This window comes from Pagrus major, chromosome 7, assembly GCF_040436345.1.
Source record: "Pagrus major chromosome 7, Pma_NU_1.0".
Classification (NCBI taxonomy): domain Eukaryota; kingdom Metazoa; phylum Chordata; class Actinopteri; order Spariformes; family Sparidae; genus Pagrus; species Pagrus major.
The window spans coordinates 21,506,777-21,528,444 of record NC_133221.1 but is presented as its reverse complement, the minus strand read 5'-3'; the positions used below and the strand labels follow the sequence as shown (position 1 = coordinate 21,528,444).

At 39.5% G+C, this 21,668-nt stretch overlaps 1 protein-coding gene across 1 annotated transcript; it reads left to right on the top strand.

The window, feature by feature from the left end:
• Positions 1-14,969: 14,969 nt before the first annotated feature.
• Positions 14,970-21,188, top strand: LOC140999421 (complement C1q-like protein 2). Its single transcript, XM_073469790.1, has 4 exons — positions 14,970-15,088; positions 19,145-19,245; positions 20,683-20,814; positions 20,905-21,188. The coding sequence occupies exons 1-4, from the start codon at positions 14,970-14,972 to the stop codon at positions 21,186-21,188; spliced, it is 636 nt and encodes a 211-aa protein (XP_073325891.1).
• Positions 21,189-21,668: the final 480 nt, after the last annotated feature.

Here is a 21,668-nt window from a genome sequence, read left to right as displayed (position 1 = left end):
GTTGTGTGTGTGTTCTCCATGGTGTCATCCCGGCTGCTGTCAGCTCGGTACACGGTGGCAGAGGAGGCACAGGAGGAAGGGACGAGACAACACCGGAAAACACACTTCCGCTTACACAAACTTCAGAATAAAGGCACCGTTTTTGATTAGTTTTTATCAAATTGAAATGTGCTTAATTGACATGAATACAAATTAAAGATAAACGTATAATTGTGTCACATGATTTTCACTGGTGTATGAAAAGCTTAAATTCATTACTAATGAAGAGCAAACAAGATGGACAAATTCAAGTGTGTGGAGGTCAGGGGTCAGATGTGCTGACACGGCAAATTAAAACAGACAATACTCCACTGTGTTTTGAAATGTAGAAGTTATTCTTGTCTTGTTTCTTTACCACTTTTAGTACATCACCACCCTACCAGATGGCTGACTACCTGTAACATCTGATCAATGTTTATTTATTAACTGCATCATAAACATGACATCATGCCTTTTTTCAGGTTAAAATCAGAAACATACTGTGATCCAATGAAAAGATCCAATCCAAAGTATTGTGTGTGTAACTTAAGTCTGATATGTGTTTTCTTCTGTACCATAGAGCTCCATTGTTATATTAAAAACACATCGGGGAATCACACTGTTGACATGACACGTACCTAAATTACCATGAACACACAAACTGCAATTTATTGTGACTTAATCCCACATACACCAATGAGGTTTGAATCGAGAGCCAGATAGGGGTAGGGAAGTCAGACAGTGAGACTTGCACATTATTGATTTTGGTCTTTTCATGGGATTTGTTTACAATAAGAAAAATATAGAATAACACCAGTCAGATTCCATAAGAAGTTTTCAGTATAAGCTTTATAATTAGTTAATAATATAGTGTGTGTAGTGACAGAGCCGGTTTTTCTTCAAGAAAATTCTGAATTAAGTTTTGTTCTCATAATGATTTGAACTGCTGATGTTTGAGTTTTATTTTGATAGTAAGAATTTAGTCTCTGTGTCTTCCTGCAGACTGCTGATATCAGGAAGTGTTGCTCTGTCTCTTCATCTTGTTGCTGTTGGCAGAACTGACACAGTGTGGGGTTGTTATGTATTATGCAAGGTTGGTCTCAAAGGCCGTTATTGTCTTTACTCAGGCTCTACTGAGTTTTGTCTTTCTAGGATTCTGATATATATTCAGACCTTTTAAATACTTATTCCTATTCTTTTTAAACTCTCAGGGCATGTGCAATCTTTTACATTTGTTTATTTTAGTCAATGTGACGTATTACTGATTTTTCCATACCTGTCTTGTATACCACTGTACTGTCATGTAGCTGTATGCAGCAGTATTGCCCAAGCAACATTTCCCTAATAAAGTATATCTTATTTAATCTTGTCTAATCTACTTAACATTAAAACTTGTATATGACACTGAATAGTGTATATGGGACAATTAAATACAGATATGAAGACAAGTGTTAATTAATGTATTTATCATCAATAACTCCAACTTTGAATCCATAACTGATATATAAACAGGAGATGAACGATTGACAACATGTATAAAATATGTTTTCATATTTTATTTGAATATTAAATATGATGTGTATTTAGTAATTATATAATTATGATGCATTTATTATATTAATCACTTAACTATTTATCTTTTATAAAAACACCTTCATTCTCATGAAAACTAAGCAAACTCCATCTGCTACCAAAGGCATCAAGATGCAGTTGAGAGATCCAGGAGAAATCTAGTAAGTGGACCTTGAGTTAAGTTCATTATTTCCAAAGTCACAAATGAACTTCAGAGCTCAATTTGTCTTCATGAGATCTGAACAAATACATAAACTGTTTTAAACACACCTGTGAATGATTTGTAAATCTATATAAACATAATAAATGTTTTATAACACACTGAAGGTCTTTTCTCCTGTGTTTTTGTTCATATATTATTTAATAATATTACAGCTCTCATGTTGTGTTATCAATAATTCTCTACCTGTTTATAGATGCAGATATAATAGATGCTTCATCAAGAGAACCAAATTGTTGACAAATACATTAGTAAACACAGATATGACCCCAGTCTAGGTGAAACCTAGACATAACATGACAAAAATGGCAGTTTATTATAAACTATACTATACTACTATTTATATCAAACCCTAAACTTCTCTGACAAATTAAGATTTTAATCACGTTTCTAACCTAAACTCCTAAAGTGAAAAAAGGGACAGGGACTTCCACTGAACTGCTAACACATTTACAGTTTAATATTTGCAACAAACTATTTAAAAATTAGCAGAACTGTAGCAAGCCCAAGTCTATCAGACTAAGGCTCAAGGTCAGAAAGCTGCAACTCTACTCCCAAAACCCTGACACTGTTTTAAACAGAGCTACAGTATACTGGTTTCAATGTTGCAAGTGACAGAGGTGAAGAAAGGTAGGTCACTGTCAGTTGGGTTAAATAGGTGGAGGTCATCAGCTCGTCCAATCTGAAGGAAGCAGTCCCTTCACACAGACCAATCATGGGGCACCACCTCTTTCTCATTACCCTAACAGACACACAGTCTAAAGAGAAGGGGAGGAGAGAGTTAGTTGTCACATCAACTACCCAAACAAATATGACCCAGAGTCATAACACTTCCCCGGCCAGAAATAAAACATTTCCCCCTGGATGAAAAGTATCATTTATGACATTTTTCTAAATCTTTCTTGATGTTAAAGCTATGAAGCAACAAGGACCAGCACATGAGATGTTATTTGCTGTTCTGCATCTCAGACAGGAACACAAAGGGGTTGTTTCTTGATGCAATATTTAATATGTGAAAATCTTAATTTTAAATACTTTAGGCTCCACAAATTCATTTATTTTCTTTTCATATAACTCTTTTACGGCAATGTTACCTTAATGGAGCAGAGCATTACTGAAATTCATTCATGCCCACCCTCTGTGGCTCATTCATTGGATTATAAATGTCCAATTATATTTCATGTTTCAAACAAGGGTTCACCTGTCACAGTAATTGGAGACCAGACGTCTAGTGATTCTCCAGGATCCATCTGTGACCAGTCTAAAGATAGACCTTCAGATGTCAGTAATGAACCTGGGCCTTCAGACACAAAGTAAGAAAGAGTTTCTACTGTTAACGGAGCTGAACTGTGCAATAATGAAATTTACTGTGACATTCCACCACTGATTTTGAATGAACATAGAGTTTGTGTTATTCCAAATGTTAAATATTGTCACCGAGTTTTACATTTCTAATGTAAATGCATATTTTTTTCCAATTAGGGATGCCCCGATCACGTTTTTTGCCACCGATACTGATTGCCGATCATCTTTAAGCCATATCGGATGTATGTGGCTGATGTACATAAGTTTTGTTATGGCAACTGGTATAGCAGTATTGTAGGTCAGTTAGTTTGACTGCTTTGTAGTATACTGGGGTATATCTCCACCAGGTGGCAGGTAACCTAGGCTGTAAATGCTGTGTGACTGACTGCAGTATGAAAAACCACAAAGTCAATCTGGTTGGTTTCTTATTCTGTTAACATGCTTTTACTTAGTCTGTTCAATCAACAGAGCAGTAAAAAGTACTCCCAAGGACCAATGCAACAGTGTCCTACAGTAAGTCTTTAAGGACAACTGAAATACACAATAATTACATTGCCTACATAACCTTAAATAACACAAATAACCTGCTCCGGAGTAGAGCCAAGCCAAGGCCGCCCCGCCTCTAAGCGGGTGATGACTCACGACTGTGATCAACCCTGATCAATCTGGGCATTCCTAGTCTCAAATGTCGGTTATCCGTCTGCTTGATTACTAATAATCGGTATTTGCCTTGAAAAAAAGAACACACACCCAAAAAACAAACATACTCGTTGACCCCTAATCCATTGTATGTTGAGTCAGCAGAAATGGATTTTATTAGACTACAGATACTTACCATGTTAAAACATGAATGTGTTATCATTTATGTACATTTTGACCAGTACTGTGTTGTAAGGTCTATTCCGGTAGATATTTCAGGTGTTTGAAGGTGTACAAGATACTTTAAAGTGTCCTGAGTGACTGTATTCAAGTTTTATGTTGTGCTATTATGAGGCTAATTATCTTTATAGATACAATTTTGCTATTCACGTAATTATTTAAAATGCTAATCTGCTACAGTTTCTCCATTTCATGACAATACATTCTAATATCTGGTTCTTTCATTGCTGTGAAGTATAAAGGCTACACAGTCATACATACATGACTATACTATATTCATGCTATTTAGTGAAAAGAGTCAAGCTTTTGTCTGTTTTTTTATTTTAAATCTGATTGATTGTGTTGTGATAATTAATGAGGGATTGATTGATTGATTGATTGATTGATATGCATTTGTTGTAATTAGGTACAATCAGAGCATCTACAGTGTCTTCTTGATGCTACCTCGAGGGGGCACCAGAGTCTAACAAGTGTGAATCTAAAGGCCTTCACTCACTGCCTTCAATATGTTTGTATGTGTGCACATAAAATAGACAGACTCCTTGTGATATGGCTTGAATGACCGTATTTTACTTCACCAATTAGAACATAACTGAGTATGGAGGCCAATAGTTTGAAAAGTAAAGCACTTTCAAATCTGAATACTCTCTGGTGAGTGAGTATTGGTTGTGAATATGTGTCAGGCATAATGTTTGGCAAAATCTGGAAAACAACTGGAATTCTTCCTTGGTTTATTGCCAGTTGATTCCCAAAACACTTTAACTCACCATGTCTTTGTCACTTTCCACTATTGTGTTGTTGTACTTACTGTCTCTGTTAACTTCAGCCCTCCAGACAGAGACTTCAGTGAACTTTCCCCCAGAAATCAGCATCCCTCCTCATGAGTGAGAGTCAGACAGGGTCCGCTGTTTACTGATGGTGATTATGTAATTATGTAATTGGAGCAAAAAACGTAACTTAGCCACTTTCCAGGATGTACGGTGGGTCAGGATCTCAATCACAACACATTATTAACTGCATCCATATGATTATAAACAGTTGGCGATACATGTTAAGATTAACAGGTGGACTCTGGGGAAACACGTAGAAAAACCACACAGATGTCAACATCATGACGTGTACTGTCACGCCTCTTTTGGATTAAGCCAGAGCTGCTTCGTTCAGTGTGAAAGAACAAAGGCGGAGAAATAGCGAGCCTTCAATGCAGCGACAATCAGAATCAGAATCAGACCCCCATTCATTTAAATCATTACTCCCTGAATTTTCATAGAGAGATTTCTATGGATTGTGGGAGGAAGCCGGAGTACCCGGAAAGAACATGTAAAACTCTGCACAGAGAGGCCCTGCCCCAGCCAGGTCTGAACCCAGGACCTTCTTGCAGTAGGGTGCTAACCACTGCACCACCATGCTACCCAAATATCTGTCTTTTGTAGCAATATTTCTGTATTGTAATTAGGTGAATATAACCTATGCAAATTATTTTTATTTTATATATACAGTTACAATCAATAATTTGATTCACTTGCCTTATAGCATTAATGTTCAAAAGTTTTTTTTCAGAGGCACTTCAGTTAATAAATACTTTTGAATAATATTTTGTTTGATTAAGTTGGATTATTAATTTCCTCTGCTTTTATAACTTATTTGAAACTTTATGTCCAAAGCTATTGAAGTGACTCAGAGATTAGACCAATGATGCATATTTATGCCGACATAAATGTAACCAAAAATATGATCATAAAACAAATGAATCTTCATGATATTTCTCAAAGAGATTCTGTTGGATGAGATCACATCATACTATTACCACTTTGTAATTAGGAAAACTACATTCCATATATGGTGTACCATTGCAACCCACTGGCCATTTGTGGTATTTCTGGTTGAACATACAAAATCCTCTGAGGAGCACATTAATAACTATTACTAGTATTAATATAGTTATTTGAAAGTTTTTAACATGCTGGGACGACCCTTGGTTATTTACCTTTCAGTTATTGCGCATAGTATAAAAGTTCAAATCAGTTTTCTCTATATACACTTAATACCAGTTTGTTGCACTTTTCTTGCTAAACAGTACTTTTGATGGCAGCTTTGGTGTGTCCTCTAATAGTGAAGTGAGATATCCGCCCTTGGTCAGGATGATAACCTTTTGTTTGCTACTTCTTCAATGATTTAGTTTTATTTTCTTCCACAAAATAATGATGTTCAATGTTTACACACTTAAACTTCATTGACATTAACAATTATATTGATCTAATGCTGTCTTCCTCTGTCGTTATCAGCCATGATGTGACTGTAAACTGATTATAACTTTTGAGTTTCCACCTTGGAGTAAATAAAATGTGTTTGTAACTCCTAAAATGACACAGTAAGATTTCCCGTGTTAGTGACAAACACAACACTGAGCCAGATATTAAAACAAACTGAATTTTGGTAAACTGATTATTCAAGTACTGGGAGCTACATTCAAACATACAGCTACTAATAAATCATTTATGTTTGAGTGCTGTGTTTTCAGTGTTGTTTTCCTGATGACATGCTCAATATAATCAGTGTTATCAACCAAATCTCCTGCACGTGTCTCATATAATATTTCTGGTAATGATTGATCAGCATCAGACACTATTTAAGGCTGAGATGAACACAGAAACTACACAGTAGAACTGAACAGACCGCCACTTTGAGAATGGAGATGACAATGTGTTTTCCTCTGTTGCTGCTGATCTGCTCTCTCTGCACGGCTCAGCTTCAAACAGAGTCTGACAACAAAATTATTCCACTTGGAAAGCAAACTGAAGCTGAGAGAAGAGAACCAACAAATGCTGCTGACCAACAACAGAGATGTACACAAGACATCGGTGCTGTGCTGAGAGAGATGAGCGCCTCGTTGGCTGAACAGAGGGTGGAGATGAGGCACTTACAGAGAGAGAATGAAGGTAGAGTAGTATGTAAGGTAGTGAGGGAAGTTATACCAATAAGAACCACTGCTTTGTTACAGGAGGGTTTTGTATAATTTTGTAACACTGAACTGTTTTGCAGTATGACCTGCAGGTAAAGATGAGTCAAAGAAAAGCTTCTGGGAGACTTTATAACGTTCTTCTTAATGTACACAGTGTGTCAGTTTAACAACAGCAACAGAATTTTCTCAGTCTAAAAATCCTTGTCTTCTACACCTTTTAAACTCTTTCTTTCTTTCATTTTTCAACTACAGCAACAAACTGAGGTCACTGTTACAGTGTCCTACAATATTACACCTTTATACACAATTGAGGGATAGAAACAAAACAAGACCAGCGTGCTCACAGATACTAATCAGCACAATTACAAAGTACAGTATAGGCTGATGTGTGCATCTGTAGGTTTGGTCATAAACCAAAGTATTGGACTGATTAAGATGTTGACCTGATGGTGGCCTAGATAAAAAGGTGAAGGATCACAGAGCATGTGACTCTCTACAAAATAAATAAATCTACAAATTCAGTAAAGATGTTTAAAACGCTTGTCAGCTCATGTTCTATATGACTGTAATGATTTTTATATTGTTTGAAGTGCAAGCAGCTAAACTGAACGAACAGAAGACTGAGCTGGAGAAGCAGAAGACTGAGGTGGAGAAGCAGAAGACTGAGATGGAGAAGCAGAAGACTGAGGTGGAGAAGCTAAAGCAACAACTTCAAGGTACTGTGTGGAGAACATCATGGCTCTGATAATGAAAACGACTTATAATATTGTATCATAAGCTGAAATGAAAAAAAGAACAGGACAATGAAACACTGTTTGAGTAAAAACATTACAATACATTATGTTGCACATGGTTAAAAATTCCTGACATACAGTGTTTTTTCTGAAGATAATATCCAGAGTAAATGTTCAATGTCCAAAACAAACCTTGATAGAGACAGTGATGATTAAACTCTTAACGATCAAACATTGTTTTCATCAGAGTCAAATATGTCATGATGTGACTTTTTTCCAGCACAAACAGCAGAGCTGATCTCCATTAAAGCCAGGACTAATGTCACAGAAAACCAGGTGGAGGCTCTAAAGAGAGATGGAGAAGGTAAGACTGAAAACTAAACCAGCAATTCAACATTTCATTCCAGAAATGTGTCTAATTTAAAAAAAATAAGTGGATAGAACAAAAATACAGAATCATATTGTTGTTTCCACAGTGAGTTTAGAGCAATGAGCTCTCTCTCTCTCTCTCTCTCTCTCTCTCTCTCTCTCTCTCTCTCTCTCTCTCTCTCTCTCTCTGTTTCCCTCTCTCTCTCTCAGTCAAACAGGTGGCTTTCTCAGCTTCACTGCTGGCTTCAGGCTCTGGATATACTGGACCATTTAACACACACACTCTTCTGGTGTTCAGACACGTTGTGACAAACATAGGAAAGGCTTACAACCCAAACACAGGTACTCAAATTCACTTTTATTTGTTATGCTGGCATCAACCAGGTTGACAGATGTTGCAGCAGTTGATTTTTCATTTAAAATGTTCCACAGGTTTTTTCACTGCACCAGTGAGAGGAGCCTACCACTTTGAGTTCTACATATTTGGATGGGGACATGCTTCACATCCTTCAGGTGCTTGGTTGGTCAAGAACGGACAACATATTTTTATGGCATATGAACATCAGCCGTCCGGTGCTGCGAGTGCTTCTAATGGTGTCACGTTGCTTCTAGAGGTTGGAGATGTTGTGTTTATGCGTCAGTCGGCTAACTCAAGGATATTTGACAATGGAAATCATCCCACCACCTTCAGTGGTCATCTGCTTTTCACCATGTGAGCAGGAAACTGTCTTTTTTCTTCAACTATATGAAAATCTGCCCACACTGTAGTGTGTATCACTACTTCTTGATAGATGTGTCATTTCTTTCTCTTTTATATGACACCTGATTGACAACAACAACAATCTTATTGATCAGAAAAGGTTCATGAATTTTTCATTTGCACGTCTGATTTTTTCTGATTTACATCAAAATGCACAGTGATGGACAGCTAGAGAACTTGTGACATTATTTCAAACACTAGATTAGAGAAGTGAACTAATTTATGAGAAAAATGTGGAAATGTTTGCTTTTTCTTGAGTATCTAAGTATGTTGACATACAGAATTACTCTATTTTGTTATGATTATGAAGGCTGGAGGACAAAGGTTTGCAGCAACAATCATTTGTACATATTAAACTTATTATTATTGTGTTCTTGTGTTCATTTGAATAAAAGCATAAAGATATCATTGCATTACTGTCTGTGTCTTTTCTTCAACACGATACATTTCTTTCAAATGAAATATCCTCTTATTGTGAGCAGAGAAGAAAATAAATGTGTCTTATCAGTTTGGGGGTACAGAACTTAAGATTCACCAAAAGTAATTTAAGATTGGACAACTGTTAAACCCACTACTCAAACATAAATTGTACTTTTATATGCATAGTGAGGAATTATATTGTGACTGAAACTGACTGTTTTGTTCTCATTAATGAACTTATAGTGACCTGCAGATTATTCAGTACACACAGTAGTTGTATTTTGATCACCATGTTTTTTTAACTATAATCTTCCTGTAATATTTCTTTCTGTCTGTTAATTCACATTCAAATCTTAAATAGCTGTTGTCACAGATGTTGATGGGATTAAAGCTCAATCAACAGTCACTCTGATCTATTTTCAGTTCAGAAGCTCAACACTTTGTCATATTATGACTTAATGTTTCAGCACTTGTCTTTGGTTTTGGGAGAGACTCGTTCATGTCGGTTAAGAAAAAATGTGGCGGTGCTGAAAATGACATAAATTAACGTTGTGTTGTTGCTCTTCAAGAGTCAGACTTTAAAACCACGCTGGATTTATTCAGTGAGCAAAGAGAGAAAACTCTCATCTGTAATGAGTCGTCTGATCTCAGCCGATTAACATCCTGAAGGAGGTCACTACATCTGACTGTGTCATTAATGTTTGAACAGGTCGGGATGATAATCTTTTCTTTGCTACTCCTTCAATGACTTGTTGTTTTTTTCACAAAATAATGATGTTCAATGTTTACACACTTAAACTTCATTGACATTAACAATTATATTGATCTAATGCTGTCTTTCTCTGTCTTTATCAGCCATGAAGTGACTGTAAACTGATTTTAACTTTTGAGTTTCCACCTTGGAGTAAATAAAATGTGTTTGTAACTCCTAAAATGACACAGTAAGATTTCCTGTGTTAGTGACAAACACAACACTGAGCCAGATATTAAAACAAACTCTTTGAATTTTGGTAAACTGATTATTCAAGTACTGGGAGCTACATTCAAACATACAGCTACTAATAAATCATTTATGTCTGAGTGCTGTGTTTTCAGTGTTGTTTTCCTGATGTCATGCTCAACATAATCAGTGTTATCAACCAAATCTCCTGCACATGTCTCATATAACATTTCTGGTAATGATTGATCAGCATCAGACACTATTTAAGGCTGAGATGAACACAGAAACTACACAGTAGAACTGAACAGACCGCCACTTTGAGAATGGAGATGACAATGTGTTTTCCTCTGTTGCTGCTGATCTGCTCTCTCTGCACGGCTCAGCTTCAAACAGAGTCTGACAACCAAATTATTCCACTTGCAAAGCAAACTGAAGCTGAGAGAAGAGAACCAACAAATGCTGCTGACCAACAACAGAGATGTACACAAGACATCCATGCTGTGCTGAGAGAGATGAGCGCCTCGTTGGCTGAACAGAGGGTGGAGATGAGGCACTTACAGAGAGAGAATGAAGGTAGAGTAGTATGTAAGGTAGTGAGGAAGTTATACCAATAAGAACCACTGCTTTGTTACAGGAGGGTTTTGTATAATGTTGTAACACTGAACTGTTTTGCAGTATGACCTGCAGGTAAAGATGAGTCAAAGAAAAGCTTCTGGGAGACTTTATAATGTTCTTCTTAATGTACACAGTGTGTCAGTTTAACAACAGCAACAGAATTTTCTCAGTCTAAAAATCCTTGTCTTCTACACCTTTTAAACTCTTTTGTTTCTTTCATTTTTTCAACTACAGCAACAAACTGAGGTCACTGTTACAGTGTCCTACAATATTACAGCTTCATACACAATTGAATGTGCTCACAGATATTAATCAGCACAACTACAAAGTACAGTATAGGCTGACGTGTGCATCTGTAGGTTTGGTCATAAACCGAAGTAATGGACTGATTAAGATGTTGACCTGATGGTGGCCTCGATAAAAAGGTGAGGGAGGACAGAGGATGTTACTATTCATCCTGAGGAGAACATGAATGTCTGTACCAAATTTCACGACTATCATCAAATAGTTATTGAGACGTTTTAGTTGGAAAGAAACTTAAAACCACAAATGTTAACTTCATTGTGTTAGTTGAAATCCTGACCTGATGATCGCAGTAGATAAAATATAAATATAAATTTCATCTATCCAATAGTTGTCAAGATATTTCAGTCTGTGTCAAAGTGGTGGACTGACTGAATGACTGACAGTGACATCCCATAGAGTCATGCAGCTAATGTGGCTACAACAGTAACTCAACAATTTACAGAAGCTTTCCAAGGAAAATTTATGTTGCATTAAAAACTAACATACAGGCATTTATTTCATTATTTCAGTGCAAGCAGCGAAACTGAAAGAACTGGAGTTACAGAAGACTGAGGTGGAGAAGCAGAAGACTGAGGTGGAGAAGCTAAAGCAACAATTTCAAGGTACTGTGTGGAGAACATCACGGCTCTGATGAAGAAAACAAACAATCAGTGAAACACTGAGGAAACAAATTACAATACATGTTATATAACTCTTCTGGCTATGGCTCAATTTTTCATTATATACATTATATGTCATGTGACTTTTTTCCAGCACAAACAGCAGAGCTGATCTCCATTAAAGCCAGGACTAATGTCACAGAAAATCAGGTGGAGGCTCTAAAGAGAGATGGAGAAGGTAAGACTGAGAACTAAAGTATATATTTGATATTAGAAGAAATATTTGTATTTGTTTGTATAATATTTCATGTAGGTCAGATTGTTGTTTCCACAGTGAGTTCAGAACAATGACTCTCTCTCTCTCTCTTGAGCTGAGAGGTGGCAACAGGCCGTGAGGCCGGTGCTTTGTGTTCGTACTTTTCTTTTCTTTTCTTTTCTTTTTTTCTTTATATTTCAATGCTGATCTATCTTAAATCTCCCAAGCAGATGCTAAATATTAGCTTCTATGTAAAACATGGTGAAAGTGCTTATACTGTGTATGCGACGTGTAAGAGCCTGCATTGTTTTGAGTGTGGGGAAATCGGTCATAAGAGGATGGCCTGCCCCAGGAGGGAGAAAGACGCTACGGTGACGGAGGACAGTAAAGCTGCAGGTCAGTCCTCTGATGGAGCTCAGGAGAGTCAGGGGCCTGTAGCGGGGGGGAGGACAGGTCTGCAACAGGAGGCAGTATGTGTGAGGATGATCAGGGGGAGCAGGCAGAGGCTCTGGAGGAGGATGGATGGACTGAGGTTGAAGAGAGAAAGAAGGAAAAGAAGCATAGAGGTGGCTGGGGTGCCACCTGCACTGGGGAGAAGGCAGCCTTGGGTCCAGAGAGGGCAGACTGGTGGTCAGCAGGAAGTCAGCAGGCCAGCTGAGGAGTCTGAAGGAGAGTGGGATGAGATGGAAATGTCTCATGGGGATGTAGAGGCTGAGTTGTCAGCCAGTCATGCAGGTGAAGGTGAAATTTACTCCAAGAAAGAGGTTTAGGCTGAAGAAATGGGCAACAACTGTTAGGAGGAATCTTGGATCACTGGATGATGAGTGTGTCTGGTTTGTCACGGGGGCCTATTGTGCTGCTGGTTCTGTCTCTTTCTTTGTTTCTCCTCTCCTCTTTTCTTATTGAGGTTTTATAATTCGGGTGACTTAATATAAATGGTGCCAGAGACCAGGGGAAAAGGGGCGTGTTTATGGAATATGTGAAAGACAAAAATGTTAATGTAATCTTTAATGTCTGGTTAGGACACAGTTGTCCCCTGCAGTATTTTCCACCGGATGGTCCAGTGTCACTTGAATATTTCCTCAGGACGTAGGCACTCTGTATATTGGAAATTCAATGTGAGGCTTTTGCAAGATGCCCATTTTTGCTCTTGTTTTAAAGAATTTTGGGTGGTGTGGAGAGAAAGGAAGGAGGAGTTTGATTCACTCAGCTTATGGTGGGATGTGGGGAAGTGCCAAATAAGACACCTTTGTCAGCTGTATACAGCATCTGCCACTGCAGAGATGAAAAGAGCTATTGGGAGGATGGAGAGCAGCATAAAGGAGGTTGAGGAGAGGATTATGGAACGAAACACTGCAGAGCAGAGACTAAACCTGGCTGAACTAAGGAGAAGTTTGGCCTTCGTTCTCCAGGATAGAGCAAGAGGGGCTCTTGTAAGGGCTCGTTTTTCAATGTTAAATGAAATAGATGCACCTACCTCTTTTTTCTTTGGGCTGGAAAAACGACAGGGGCAGGATGGACACATGCACTGCTTGCATCTGCCTGACGGGCAGGTGACATGTGAGCAGTCTGAAAGGAGGGAGGGGGCTGTGGACTTTTATAAGACACTGTACTCAGCAGAGAACTGTGATCCAGCTTGTGTTGAGGAAATATTGGAGGGTTTACAGCAGCTCTCCTCAACCCAAAGGAGCAAATTGGACTCCCCTGTCACCTTCCAGGAGTTGAGTGAGGCAGTGGCACAGATGGCGTCTGGTCGTTCCCGAGGTGTGGATGGTCTGCCGGCTGACTTCTACAAAAGCTTCTGGTCAGTTCTGGGCCCAGACTGGTATGAGGTGGTGATGGGAGTTCCTTTGTGTAGGGGAGTTACCACTCAGCTGTCGCAGGGCAGTCCTTACTCTGCTACCTAAGAAGGGGGATCTCAGTGACTTGAGGAACTGGCGGCCGGTGGCATTGATCTGTGCTGATTTTACATTTTTTTCTAAGAGTCTGGCAAACCAGCTGAAGGGACATTTGGAGACAATAATACACTATGACCAGACTTACTGTCTACCAGGGCGGTCAATACATGACAACCTGTATCTCTTTCATGACATGATGGACTTGGCAAAACTCTTAAATGTGAACTTTGGTCAGTTTGGATCAGGAAAAGGCCTTTGACAGGGTGGACCATGGCTACCTGTTTAAGGCTTTACACACTTTTGGAGTGGGGGAGCGTTTTGTTGCTGGGGTGAAAATGCTCTATACTGGGGCCTCATGTCTAGTGAAGGTAGCCTGGGGGCTGTGTAGGCCAGTGCTTCTGGGCAGGGGGATTCGGCAGGGCTGTCCATTATCAGGGCAACTATATACAGTGGCCATTGAGCCTTTGCTAGCCTTGCTGCATAGGAAGGTTCAGGGTGGAGTCGAGCTAGAATTGGGGTTTAATGCCCCTATTATAGGGGGTGGGGGCAGTCGGAGGTCCCACAGCTACCAGGAGTATGGGGTGGAACAGGGAGGGGTTGAAGGTTTTAGGGGTGTACCTGGGCTTGGAGGGCTGGGTCAGTAGGAACTGGGAGGGGACCTTGTCAGCCATAACCACCAGGCTGGCAAAGTGGAGGTGGATCGTCTCTCAGGTCCCCTACAGAGTTCGCACATTTATAATTAACAATTTGGTGCCTTCTTCACTGTGGCACAAGCTGCCGATTCTTAATCCACCTGCCGGCCTGTTGGAGAGGCTACAGAGGACTTAGAGGTGGATTTTTTCTGGTCCGGTCATCACTGGCGCAGAGCTGCAGTGCTGTATCTGCCGGTACATGAGGGTGGACAAGGGCTGGTGGACTTGGAAAGCAGAGTGGCAGCTTTCAGGCTGCTGTATCGTGCAGATATCTGCTGGGGTGACCCAAGATGAGTGCTGTTGCGAAGGGCTAGTGGCACTGGGCTGGACCGACAGCTCTTCCTTATGAATCCAGGGGCTATGGACATCATGGGGCTGCTGCCGTTCTATGGTGCGGCCCTAAAGAGCTGGTGGATGCTAAGGCATGTTCGAGAATTGGGAGTGGGGCCAGGACCGTGGATATGGGAGGAGCCCATACCTCGACGGACAGATGATGGCAGGGTTTAGGTGGAGGGTGCTGTATAATCTCCCTCTGGCTAAGAGGTCAGGGGATCTGCAGTGGGGGGTGTTACATGGGGCCCTGGCAACAAATGTGTTTCGGTCTAAAGAGGATCATAATGTGGGGGAGGGCTGTGTGTTCTGTAACGTGAAACGATGAAAATCATCATTCCACCTTCAGTGGTCATCTGCTTTTCACCATGTGAGCAGGAAACAGCCCTTTTTCTTCAACTGTATGAAAACCTGACCACACAGTAGCAGTACTTCTTGATGAAAGTTAAATTTCTCCCTTTTGTACTGAAGCTGATTGACAACAACAACAACAACAATCTTTTTGATGAGAAAAGCTACATTAATTTGTCATCTGCATGTTTTTTCTGTATTTAAATCAAAATGCACAGTGATGGACAGTGAGAGAATATTTGTGCCATTTTTCCAAACACAAGATTTAAGAAGTGAACTAATTTGTGAGAAAATTGTGGAAATGTCCGCTTTTTTGTAAACATCTTAGTAAGTTGACATACAGAATTACTGTATCAAAACCTGCAAATCCAAGACTCATTTAATGTTATCCTGATTATCAAAGCTGGACGACAAATCTTTGCACCAATAATTATTTGTACATATTAAATATACTGTTATTGTGTTCATTTACATTTGAATAAAAGCATAAACGTATCATCACAGTACTGTCTGTGGACTTTTCTTCAACACATTGTAAATTTTAGTTTCAAAATGAAATATCTTCTTATTGTCAACAGGAAACAAAATAAATGTTTCACGTCTGTTTGGAAGTATGAAATGTAAGATTGACCAAAAGATTTCATGCCCTCCACCTCTACCTCGTCTGCAGTCTCTCTCTCTCTCTCTCTCTCTCTCTCTCTCTCTCTCTCTCTCTCTCTGTCTGTGTGTGTATGTGTGTGGGTGGTTGCCTGAGTGGAGACAGGTGAGTGGACCTGGGCGGAGCCACATCAGCTGCATCCTATCCTGCAAATAAGAATCCTACAAAGACTCAGCTCTGCCATATCCACCTCGCTAGATCGTAGTACCTGCTCATTCCTTCTGCTCGGCTCCAGTCCCATCCTCCTCAGCCCTGTTTATCTGCTCTGTGTCTCTGTTCATTCACATTGAACGTTCAAAATGCTGTTGTCACAGATGTTTATGAGATTAAGGTCTCTACTTTACGCCCCTGGTCGCGTTGGTCTCAAAATGAGGTGTGGTCAGGCGCACTGATGGTGGATTGTTATGTTGAGTCAGCGGAAAGCGACAGCGCCATAGACCAACAAAAAGCTGGTCTGAAGTCTAAAGCTCAGACTGTTTGCTGCTATTTAAAGGACGCATCAGATGCACCTACACAGGCGGGTTCACACTGTTCATACGCTCTGACTTTATGATTTGAGAAGTTGCTTTCAGTTATTTTAAACATTTCCATGAATGCAGTCATGTCACTGTGACAAATATCGTGGCTCATTTAATCATCAGAACTAAAAGCTGTAGTTATAAACTCTCCAAAGGAAACAAGTCAGGAGTTTTAAATAATCAAAGAAGTCATCAGCTGTTCCTTGTGTATTTTCATCATTAACGTATTTCTCCCCTCTCATCCCACCCGTTATTGATCAGGATGATAGTTTTTATGACCCGTCCCGCCTGAACAACGGACTGAGAGCACACACAGTGGGACGCAGCATCGCTCCTCCTCCTCTTCAGTTAAATATCAGCTTATTTTTTCATATGCAATCAAGCAGAGATGTTGATGGGAGAGATGGTTGTGAAAAGTTAGAGGGTCCAGCAGCCGAAGATCATATCCCTTTCCCTCAGCAAAGAAGAGTGTCACAGTTTAACATGTGCAGGCCCTGAGCACCTCGGAGACCTTAAAGGGAATGGGAGAAGTCACTCACGTTGTTTTGATTTACTTTCATAAATACCACATTTTTGCGCTGTACGTCTCCCAGATTATCGGCCGTTTAACCAGCAAAATAGACTTGGACAAACAAACACTAAACGTACTAGCGCTGCACTATAGACCGTCTAAAAAGGCCCTAAAGCTGATCAACAGCCACTCTGATCCATTTCCAGTAGATAAGTTTTACACTTGTAATATTATGACTTTATGACTTTGCACTTGTCTGTCAGTGGATGTTGTTAAATGTGTTGTTGCTCTTCCAAAGCCAGACTTTATTATCGTGCTGGATTCATTGAGGAAGCAAAGAGAGAAAAATGTTCTTTATTACTCATCTAACATGTGTTTCTGATGTGATCTCAGCCAATTAACAACCTGAGGGAGGTCACTACATCTGACTGTGTCATTAATGTTTGAACAGGTCGGGCTGATCATTTTTTGTTTGCTACTCCTTTAATGACTTGTTTTTCATGTCAGGTCGTTCAATGTTAACACTCTCAAACTTCAGTGAGGATGACAATTATATTGATCTGATGCTGTCTTTCTTACCTGTCAGTGTTATCAGCCATGAGGTGATTTTATACATGATTTTGACCTTCGATAATGCACATTTTAGTAAAAAGAATGGTTCAAGGATTCATCTTTTTCAAATGCAGTGTTCTGCTGGGAAACCTTAGGTCATGTCATTGATGTGGATGCTACTTGATGTGCACCACCCACCCGAACACTGTTGCAGACAAAGTATTTGCCCGCTCAACAACAACAACGTTCCACGTTGGCAGTGGCTCCCTGAGCAGGACAATGTGCCCTGTTTCAAACTGCTCAGGAATGGCCAGAGAAACGTAACAAAGTATTCAAGGTGTCGACTTGGCCTCCAAGTTTCCCAGATCCCAGTCCAATCAAGCATCCATGGTCTGAGCCGGAACAAGTCCGATCATACTTGGTCTGCAACAGTGTTCTGGTGGGTGGTGCACATCAAGTGGCATCCACATGAATATCAGGACCCAAGGTTTCCCAGCACATTTCATTGTAACAAGGTGATCAATGTTTTTCACTTCACCTATTAGTCTTTTTAATGTTCTGACTGATGGGTGTACAGGTTCTAATAAATCATTTATGTTTGAGTGCTGTGTTTTCAGTATTCTGATGACATGCTCCATGTGATCAGTGTTATCAAACAGATCTGCACGTGTCTCTTTTCTGGTAATTTCTGGTAATGATTGATCAGCATCAGACACTATTTAAGGCTGAGATGAACACAGAAACTACACAGTAGAACTGAACAGACCGCCACTTTGAGAATGGAGATGACAACGTGTTTTCCTCTGTTGCTGCTGATCTGCTCTCTCTGCACAGCTCAGCTTCAAACAGAGTCTGACAACCAAATTAATCCACTTGGAAAGCAAACTGAAGCTGAGAGAAGAGAACCAACAAATGCTGCTGACCAACAACAGAGATGTACACAAGACATCCATGCTGTGCTGAGAGAGATGAGCGCCTTGTTGGCTGAACAGAGGGTGGAGATGAGGCACTTACAGAAAGAGAATGAAGGTAGATTATGACTTTTTTTTACAATATGCCTTGCAGACAAAGATGAGTCAAAGAAAAGATTCTGTGAAAATGTATAGAGTTTTTCTAAATATTCTCAGTATGGCAGCTTTGCAACAGCCACAACAGTTTTGGTGAGATTTGTATAATGTTGTAACACTGAACTGTTTTGCAGTATGACCTGCAGGTAAAGATGAGTCAAAGAAAAGCTTCTGGGAGACTTTATAACGTTCTTCTTAATGTACACAGTGTGTCAGTTTAACAACAGCAACAGAATTTTCTCAGTCTAAAAATCCTTGTCTTCTACACCTTTTAAACTCTTTCTTTCTTTCATTTTTCAACTACAGCAACAAACTGAGGTCACTGTTACAGTGTCCTACAATATTACAGCTTCATACACAATTGAATGTGCTCACAGATATTAATCAGCACAATTACAAAGTACAGTATAGGCTGATGTGTGCATCTGTAGGTTTGGTCATAAACCAAAGTATTGGACTGATTAAGACGTTGACCTGATGGTGGCCTAGATAAGAAAGGTGAAGGATCACACAGCATGTTACTATCTACAAAATCAATATATCTACAAATAAAAAAAAACAATAAAAAAGCTTGTCTACTTATGTTGCAAATGATTTTTATATTGTTTGAAGTGCAAGTCAACTGAACGAACAGAAGACTGAGCTGGAGAAGCAGAAGACTGAGCTGGAGAAGCAGAAGACTGAGGTGGAGAAGCTAAAGCAAGAGCTTCAAGGTACTGTGTGGAGAACATCATGGCTCTAATAATGAAAGTGAATTATAATAGTGTATCATAAGCTAAAATGAATCTGGACAATGAAACACTTTCAGTAAAAACACTTCAATACATTCTGTTGCATTTGGCTCAATTTTCATGACACAAAGTGTTTTTTCTAAGATAATATCTAAATGTTCAATGACCAAAGCAAACCTTGACAAAGACAGTGATGATTAAACCCTTAATGATCGAATGTTTTCATCAGAGACGAATATGTCATGATGTCAATTTTATGTCAATGGTTGTTAGAAAATGCTTACTTCCTGTTGTCAGGTGGCGCAGTGACTATACCTGCTAATTGGCATTGAAGTGTTTTCAGCGGGATCCTGATTAAATATGTGACAATTTGGGAAAGATTGGACCAATTACACAGAAGTTATTGGTACTTCCTTTTTCATGGTGAATGATTCCTTGCCACTGAATCGCCATCCAAGGAGAAATCAGAATCTTAACTATATACCATCATCAAGGCCTTTGGGATTTTTCTCATGAAATTTGAGGGGGCATTGTTAGTGTAACTGAATATTGGCATGTAAATGTGCTCAGAACAGGACTCTTATCAAACGTGAAGTTTGGTGCAGATTCAATCATGTTCAATTGAGTTACAACAACTTCAACAGTGTTCAATGAAACTCAAGCTTTTAATACATTTATATCATAAAGGTGTTAAGATTGGCCAGTGAAAACTTAAAGTTGATCAGGTTAAAGCTGTAGGAGGAGTTTGTTAAAATACAACACGTGCAAACTGCTAAAAATGAGCGGTAGGATTCAAAATGGCTGACTTCCTGTTGGGTTGAGATAGTGGCACCAGGGAGTTTTGTGTAGATGTAGGAGTGATAGATATGTGACATGTAACACTTGGTGGCGCTTTGACTGTAACAGAATATTAGCACGTCAATGTCTTCAGGACTCTCATCAAACATGTGAGGTTTGGGGCAGATTCGACTATGTACAGTGGAGGGGGACGGCCTTCCACTCCGAAACACTGCTGTTCCGAATCCGACTTTCAAGTTCCAATTACTTCCCAATAGGGTTAGGGTCAAGGGTTCCCCAATAGCCTTTTCGGAATAGCGGGGTCTTTAGAAAAAATGGGATACCCCGCCATTACGAAGAATGGAAGTCTATTTTCGGAACAGCGGGGTTTCGGAAAGGCGGGGTGTAACCACAGTGGAGTTATAACAATGGTGGTGGTGGTGCGACTTCAGCCTTCGCTGTTCTACACAAACAGTGTTCACAATACATCATCAAGGTCTGAAGAAGGAAGAAAAGAAAAAAGAAAAATGTTGCAGAACAAAAATCCAGAAGATGTTGATCATGTTGGTGTTTCTACAGTGAGTTTAGAGCAATGACATTATTCTCTCTCTCTCTCTCTCACTCTCTCCCTCTCTCTCTCAGTCAAACAGGTGGCTTTCTCAGCTTCACTGGTGGCTTCAGGCTCTGTAACTGTTGGACCATTTAACACACACACTCCTCTGGTCTTCAGACACATCATCACTAACATTGGAAACGCCTACAACCCAAACACAGGTACTCAAATTCAAACATTTATGCTATGTTGACATCAACCTGGTTGACAGATGTTGCAGCAGTTGATTCTTCATTTAAAATGTCCCACAGGTTTTTTCATTGCACCAGTGAGAGGAGCCTACCACTTTGAGTTACACATACGTGGAGCTGGACATGCTTCACATCATTCAGGTGCAATGTTGGTCAAGAATGGAGAACATGTTTGTATGGCATATGGGCATCAGCCGTCCTATTCTGTGAAATCTTCTAATGGCGTCACGCTGCTTCTAGAGGTCGGAGATGTTGTGTCTGTCCATCTGTGGACTAACTCATGGGTGCTTGACAATTTAAATCATCATACCACCTTCAGTGGTCATCTGCTTTTCACCATGTGAGCAGGAAACATCCCTTTTTCTTCAACCATATGATAGACCTGACCACACAGTAGCAGTGTATTAGTACTTCCTGATGAAAGTTAAGTTTCTCTCTCTTTAATACTCAAGCTGATTGGCAAGACTGCAAAACAACAACAACAACAATCTTTTTGATAAGAAAAGGTTCATTAATTTTTAATCTGCATGTTTTTTTCTGGATTTACATCAAAATGCACAGTGATGGACAGTGAGAGAATAGTTGTGCCATTTCTTTCAAACACTAAATTAGAGAGGTGAACTAATTTGTGAGAAAATTGTGGAAATGTTTGCTTTTATCAAACATCACATTAAACAAGTAAGTTGACATACAGAATTACTGTATCAAAACCTGCAAATCAAAGACTCAGTTAATGTTTTTATCCTGATTATCAAAGCTGGATGACAAATCTTTGCAATAATAATTATTAGTACGTAGTAGATATATTGTTATTGTGTTTTTTT